General features: G+C 39.2%; 1 protein-coding gene across 4 annotated transcripts in view; it reads left to right on the forward strand.

Annotated features, from left to right (window-relative positions):
* Window positions 1-7368, forward strand: part of LOC130929548 (uncharacterized) — a 28543-nt gene extending 21175 nt beyond the window's left edge. For all 4 annotated transcript variants that reach the window (XM_057856774.1, XM_057856773.1, XM_057856775.1 and 1 more), the window contains 3 exons: window positions 467-579; window positions 1891-2081; window positions 4786-7368. In XM_057856774.1, coding sequence (XP_057712757.1) covers window positions 467-579; window positions 1891-2081; window positions 4786-4979 — 498 coding nt within the window. In that variant the 3' untranslated portion in view covers window positions 4980-7368. The remainder of the gene's footprint in view (window positions 1-466; window positions 580-1890; window positions 2082-4785) is intronic.
* Window positions 7369-8039: the final 671 nt, after the last annotated feature.

Genomic DNA, 8039 nt, shown 5'->3' on the forward strand with positions numbered 1-8039 from the left:
TTACGAAAATATTTAGAAGGGCGAAGCTAGTCCGTAGCAGTTAATTTCTCCCATTGATTTTTACATGGTACGAAAAATATAATTACCTTGTATCCTCAAACAAAACACGCCTGAGACAATCTTTCCTTTTGGTATGCGGTATAGCTTTCTAACTTTTTCAACAAAATCCAGCATTACATATGCTGCGTGCGTGTGTTTGTGAATAGCCCCTCTTGATTTGGGCGGCCCCCTACTTGAAGGGGAGGCTTTTTCTGAACGGTAAAAATGCAGATGCAATGTTCGTAGATTTTTTTTAAAATGGTAAGAAAAACTGTATTTTGGCAAATCAAATAAGCAGATTTTGCTTTAATTTGTGATTTTTTCGGTTTATTTTTGTATTTATTTTTTCCATTTAATAGTGTCAAACGTAAGTACACGTACAAAACCTGTTTTGTGTCATACTAAAAGATTGTCTTTTTGCCACCAGGCGCTGCCTCTGGCCCAACTGCGTAAAGCCTCCTCCGTGCAGAGTTTAGAAAGGAGAACAGAGCGAACAACCATCCTTGGTGAGGTGCAGATACCTTATGGCCTAGCACCAAGGTAAGTAAACTAAAAAGACTTGTGAATCTTATATCAGCTAGCGTGAAAGAAGTATTAACAATTCTGCTTTGACAAAAATAAAGGTGTCTGTTTTTGGACTTAAAATTACTTCAATTTGTCCATTTTCTCAAAATCAGACCTTTTTAGGACATCAAACCAAACAATGTTAGAGTTACCGAACAGGACTTTGTTTGATTTGGTATGGTAATCAGAAGTTGGTAGTACCACCTTACATTTACTCCGTTACATTTAGTTGAGCAACTTTTTTGAAAGAAAAAAAAAAAAAAAGTAATTTTCAGAGTAAATTTACCACACCATACTTTTTACTTTTACTTGACTATATTGGTGGGGGGAAAAAACACATCTTTATTTTTTGTTAGAGATGCCCACGGTGGCTCTAACAGTTTCAACAATGAGATGTTGCAACAATAATCACATGACTTTCATTATACCAATCAAATGTAACAATACAGTCAAATCACCACGTATAAGCTAACAGTTGGAAGTCCTGTGATCGTGCCGGCCTGTTTAATCACCTGGTATCTTTAAAGCACCATTAAAAAGAAAAAAAAAAACAATTATCCATAAAATACTGTGTCAACATTACTTGAGGGCAGAGATTTCAACCTCTCTCCCAGTTTTTGTTTGGCACCGATAGACCACGGAAAACCGGATATACAAGCGTTTTAAGTTAATGGTTGGAAATGTTTTTCTCCACCAGAGGGAAATCATGCTCGTTAGACGGGTGATGTTTTATTTAAGTCAATTTTCTAGTCGGACTTCGATAATTGTGTTTTTTGTTTTTTTTTTGTTTGTTTTTTTGCCTAATGTGGTCATGTAAATATCAACAAACAGCACCCCGAAATCATGTTTGATACTTCCTTTTCCATTGTTGTTGTTTTTTTTTTTAATTTAGCCAGCCATAGAACATGACATGAAAATGCCGTAATTTCTACCAGACATCTGTCGTGTGGAATTTTGGATCGTTCTAATACCTAAAATACTGCATCACTGCCATCTGCTTGTCGATGTGCAAATTGTTTTGCAAGGTTGAACTTCACAGTGAAGTAGCGTCAGACCCTTTTTCTCCTTCCCGATGAAAATCGAAAATTGACTTATGAAACTTTCAGGTTGTAACTGACAAGTATACTTGTCACTTGCAGTGAATAATCACATTTTGACAAACTCGCTCTCCAATGTCTTAGAGCTACGATTGATAGGCACGAACAATGACAATACAAAAGAAAATGCATCTGGATCTGTTTGTAATAATAATAATATGCACTGAAATGTCAGAAATACTGTCCACAGCCCTGACAGCCCCCACCTGGAGCTCCATCGGACCCTGAGTGTTGAAGACATTCTCCCCTCCAGAGTGGTGCGACCAGCGGGTAGGGTTTCTCAGGCTTTCCCTGACGGGTCTCTTCTCTTGGAACTCATCAGACCCCCAAACGGTCCATTTGGTTTCGTCATCTCAAGAGGCAAAGGCAGACCTGACACAGGTACGTTGTGTACATAACTTAATATTGCCCTCCATTCAAGGGCGTAGGTTTGCATAGGGACTGTAGTTACATAACCCTACCAACATTTTAGGATGCTCAAATTGTCCCCACCAACTTTTAAGCAACAGTACTTGTATAATATAATGATCTGAATATATGGATAATTTAGATTGTCCTCCCATATGTTGCAAGGATAAAATTGACCTAACCATATAAAGTGAATTATTTTCATGTTGTTCAGACTACGGACATTTACCCATGTGCCAGTCCTTCAAATGCACGTTTGATTGACTGATGACTTGGCAACCCACCCATCCCCCGCACGCACACACACACACACACACACACACACACACACACACACACACATGCACTCACGGCCCCGACGGGAATACATGTCGACAACATGCTGCCTTCCTCCGCCCCCTTCAAAGAGGAGGGACATTATATTTGGGCCATCAAGCGCCACTGTAAGTGATGTAAAAAGATGTCAATGTTGTGGAGGAGGGGAACACACCACTAATTTTGCTACTGAAAGTCCGTCCGGTATCAGTCAGCAAATTCACACAGTTTAATGTTATGCTAACTGCAAAACTCGAGTACAAAGCTGCTTAGGGAGAAGTGTCCTGCTGTATGTGTATTCTACTGTTAACGGTAATTAAACAGTGAGAAATGTAGTGAATCAAGGTTCACCACCTTCTCCCCAATGTTTATTTTTATTTTATTTACAGTGGAGCAAATAAGTATTTAGTCAACCACTATTAAGTTCTCCTATTTGAAAAGATTAGAGAGGCCAGCAATTGTCAACATGGGTAAACCTCAACCATGAGAGACAGAATGTGGAAAAAAAACAGATCACATTGTTTGATTTTCAAAGAATTTATTTCCAAATTACAGTGGAAAATAAGTATTTGGTCACCTACAAACAAGCAAGATTTCTGGCTGTCAAAGAGGTCTATCTTCTTCTAACGAGGCTCTACTCACTACCTGTATTAATGGCACCTGTTTTAATTCATTATCAGTATAAAAGACACCTGTCCACAACTCTCAGTCAGTCACACTCCAAACTCCACTATGGCTAAGACCAAAGAGCTGTCAAAGGACACCAGTCAAAATTCTAGACCTGCACCAGGCTGGGAAGACTGAATCTGCAATAAGTAAAACGCTTGGTGTAAAGAAATCAACTGTGGGAGCAATTATTAGAAAATGGAAGACATACAAGACCACTGATAATTTCCCTCGATCTGGGGCTCCATGCAAGATCTCACCCCGTGGCGTCAAAATGATACTAAGAAAGGTGAGCAAAAGTCTCAGAGCCACACGGAGGGACCTAGTGAATGACCTACAGAGAGCTGGGACCACAGTAACAAAGACGACTATCAGTAACACAATGCACCGCCAGGGACTCAAATCCTGCACTGGACTGGGAGAATGTGTTATGGTCAGATGAAACCAAAATAGAACTTTTTGGTAGAAACATAGGTTCTCGTGTTTGGAGGAGAAAGAATACTGAATTGCATCCGAAGAACACCATACCCACTGTGACGCATGGGGGTGGAAACATCATGCTTTGGGGCTGTTTTTCTGCAAAGGGACCAGGACGCCTAAACTGTGTAAAGGAAAGAATGAATGGGGCCATGTATCGAGAGATTTTGAGTGAAAATCTCCTTCCATCAGCAAGAGCATTGAAGATGAGACAGGGCAACAAAGGAGTGGCTTCGTAAGAAGCGTTTCAAGGTCCTGGAGTGGCCTAGCCAGTGTCCAGATCTCAACCCCATAGAAAATCTGTGGTGGGAGTTGAAAGTCCGTGTTGCCCAACGACAGCCCCAAAACATCACTGCTCTAGAGGAGATCTGCATGGAGGAATGGGCCAAAATACCAGCAACAGTGTGTGAAAAGCTTGTGAAGAGTTACAGAAAACATTTGGCCTCTGTTATTGCCAACAAAGGGTACATAACAAAGTATTGAGATGAACATTTGGTATTGACCAAATACTTATTTTCCACCATGATTTGCAAATAAATTCTTTAAAAATCAAACATTGTGATTTTCTGGTTTTTTTCCCGCATTGTCTCTCATGGTTGAGGTTTACCCATGTTGACAATTACAGGCCTCTAATACAGTATTTTTAAGTAGGAGAACTTGCACAAATGGCAGTTGACTAAATACTTATTTGCTCCACTGTATGTGGTCTTAAAGCAGCCCAAAGGAGCTTTCTTTATTTCTTTTTTGGCTGAGTTTGGCTGTGCTTGTGGACAAAAGCAGTAGTGTTTTAACTGAAGGAACGCTCCATTTTTATTTATTTTTTTAATTCCCTGACCAAGAAGTTTTAAGTCTTAAGACAAATGTTTATTTTTTTTTGCCATCCTGGATAGTTAAGAGATAACAAGTTTGTATTTATTGTGTAAATTGTTAAATGCTCAAATATTGCATCTTAAATTTGCTAATAAAATCCGGACATTTATTCTGGAAATTTTCAAAATGTTTCTTTCGTAGTTTTTGAAAACAAACGTTTGAATCGAAAGGTGTATCACCTGAACCAATACATATGAAAGTTAGTATAAGTCAAATAGTCACATGCAGAAATCGTCCCTACCAATGTTGAGATCAAACCTACGCCCTTGCCTTCAGTGTTGTCATTTTAACATCAAAAACATGTCGACTTGAATGAATATCATCCATGACACTTACTTTGTTCTTCCAGGTGTTTATGTTGAAAAAGTGGGTGACGGAACAGGTGAAGTTCCCTACGTGGGTCTGCTGGGTGTTGGCGATGAGATTGTACAAGTGAACGGGGAAGTGGTGGCGGGACTCAGTCTGGACCAGGTGACACGGCTCATGACGCGGGAAAGCGTCGCCTGTCTTCGAATTGTGCCAGCCCGACGCAGTCCACGATGAATGGGTGACAAACAACATGGCAACCCATCGAGTCCACAATGTGAACACTGTTGTTGAACTACATACGTTATGCAGTGAACCACCCGGATAGTCATGGTTCATCTTTAATTTTTAGGGAACCTGTTGTCCTAATTTGCACTCAAACCATCCCTCATTCTAATTATTTTTGCTGTTTTTATGCTCAGGTCGAAGCTATAATGAAAATATTTTTGCACTTTGTCCTGTTTTAGTACTTTTCTTGATGTCAAGAAAGTTTGTTGAAGTTTTTTTTCCCTCTCATCCCATGACAGCATTTTTTAACATTTTTTAGTTTACTTAGTTCAGTGTATACTTTTGTGCATATTATTAATGGATATTTATTTTGATAGAGTGGTATTAAAAAGTATCTGAACCTTTTGGAATTTCTCACATTTCTGCATAAGATCACCATCAAATTTGATCAAATCTTTGTCGAAATCACACAGATGAAAAAAACTCTGCTTTAATTAAAACCACCCAAACATTTATAGGTTTTCATATTTTAATGAGGATAGTATGCAAACAATGACAGAAGGGGGAAAATAAGTAAGTGAACCCTCTGTCTAAGGAGACCTACCGGTAAACCAATTTTTACCAGACAATTTAAGTCAGGTGTGTGCCCAATCACTGATGAGTGGTTTAAAGCTGCCCTAAAACACACACCTGGTAAGAATTGCCTTGATAAGAAGCATTGTCTGATGTGCATCATGGCTCGGTCAAAAGAGCTGTCTGAAGACCGATCAAGGATTGTTGATTTGAATAAAGCTGGGCATATAAACTGGGGAAGGATACAAAGCCATCTCTAAAAGTCTGGATGTTCATCAATCGACGACAGTCAGAGATGTTGTCTCCAAATGGAGAGAGTTTGGCACTGTTGCTTCTCTCCCAAGGAGTGGACGTCCACCAAAGATGACACCAAGAGTTCAGCGCAGAATACTTAGGTAAAAAAGAACCCTAGAGTGTCTGCTAAAGACTTACAGAAATCACTGGCACAGTCTAATATCTATGTGGACACATCAACTATATGTAAAACTAAAGCAAAGAATGGTGTTCATGGGAGGACTCCATGGAGGAAGCCACTGCTGTCTAAAAAAATATTGTTGCTCGTTTAATGTTTGCAAAAAGGCACTTGAACACTCCACAAAAGCTTTGGCAAAATATTTTGTGGACTGATGAAACCAAAGTTGAATTATTTGGTAGTAACACGCAACGTAATGTGTGGAGGAAAAATGGAACAGCTCACCAACATCAACACCTCATCCTCACCGTGAAGCATGGTGGATGGAGCATCATGATTTGGGGCTGTTTTTCTGCCTCAGAGCCTGGACAACTAGCAATCATTAATGGAAGAATTAATTCAAAGGTATCCGTTTGTCGTGCAGGAAACCTGAGGCTGTCAGACAGTTGAAGCTAAAAAGAGGATGGCTGCTGCAACAAGACAATGATCCAAAATACAGAAGTAAATCAACTTCTCAATGGTTTCAGAACAAAATACACCTTCTGGCAGACTTGAACCCCATTGAGATGCTGTTGCATAACCTCAAGACACAAGTCATGCCAGACATCCCAGGACTCTGACCGAACTTCAGTTTTGTAGAGAAGAATGAGCCAAGATTAGTCCTGATCGATGTGCCAGACTGATCTGAAGCTACAGGAAGCATCTGGTTGAAGTTATTTCTGCCAAAGAAGGTGCCACAAAATATTGAATGTGATGGTTCAATTACTTATTTTCCCACCTCCTGTTATTGTTTGCATACTATCCTCATTAAATATGAAAACCTATAAAGGTTTGGGTGGTTTTTGTTAGCAGATGATGTTTTTTCATCTGTGTGATTTTGACAAAAATCCCATCACATTTGATGGTGATTTTATGCAGAAATGTGAGAAACTCCAATAGGTTCAGATACTTTTTCATTCCACTATATTTGAACAGTAGATCCAATTATCATTTCAACTCCATAACGTGGAAATCATTCATAAACAGAAATGACTTGTAAAGGTTGCATGCAGCAAGCTCCAGCATACTGCCACACTTTATTTATAGTTATCTATTGTCTTAAATGTCACCATGTGGTATACAGTTTTAAACTGGCAACGAAAGGGGAAGAAATTAAGAATCTTCAATGAACCTAACATGCATCGTTTTGGAGTGGGGAGGACGCCAGAGTACCCGTGCAAAGCAATCAGCAAAGACTTGAGAAATTATTTACTATTATTTTTATAATATGGATTTGGAGGTCACATACTAAGAAAATTCACCCAAAACATGTTCAATGATTTAAATTTCAAGGTGTATAAATGTACAAGGGATACGCCGTATTTTCGTTTGCAGGCATGTGCTGTTGTATATGTTGCGAAATAAAGATTTTATATTGTGAAACTATTATTTTTCTGAATTATTGCACAATTAATGGTCATGCAAGCTGACAATGATTTATTATTGACTTCAAATAATGTATCTTTGTTTATATATGTACTGTATATGTCAGTTGGGGAGTTGCTGGCATTTCCTCTGAAATGAAGTTGAGTCAGTACGTGGGCGTTTTGCTGAAACTGATCACTTTGATGAGATTTGTAAAGCTATTTTAGAATCCGATGAAAAACAGTGAAGTAATTACCGTGATTTTCACACTATAAGGCACACCTGACTATAAGAAGCCACCCACTAAATTTAACACGGAAACAGCATTTGTTCATTGATAAACCGCACTGGACTATAAGCCGCAGATGTCCTCAATGTATTATGGGATATTACATCAAAAGATATTGATCATAAGACCAAATGAACCACCATGAAGCTATGAACCAGTTGGCTGCAAAGCTTCATTGCTTCAAGAAACTTCATTTGGCCATCACTGCTCGCTTGGGGGAGACATTAAACCTCTGTTGCCACCTGCTGTCAACACTGTTGTTGTCCAATATGCCTCCTAGCATGCATTGCAGTGCTACAGATGTACACTGCTGGCCAAAGTATTGCCCCCCCCCCTGCAATTCTGTCACAAATGCTCAATTTCTCCCAGAAAATGATTGCAATTACAAATG

The sequence above is a fragment of the Corythoichthys intestinalis genome, chromosome 14 (assembly GCF_030265065.1).
Source record: "Corythoichthys intestinalis isolate RoL2023-P3 chromosome 14, ASM3026506v1, whole genome shotgun sequence".
Taxonomy (NCBI): domain Eukaryota; kingdom Metazoa; phylum Chordata; class Actinopteri; order Syngnathiformes; family Syngnathidae; genus Corythoichthys; species Corythoichthys intestinalis.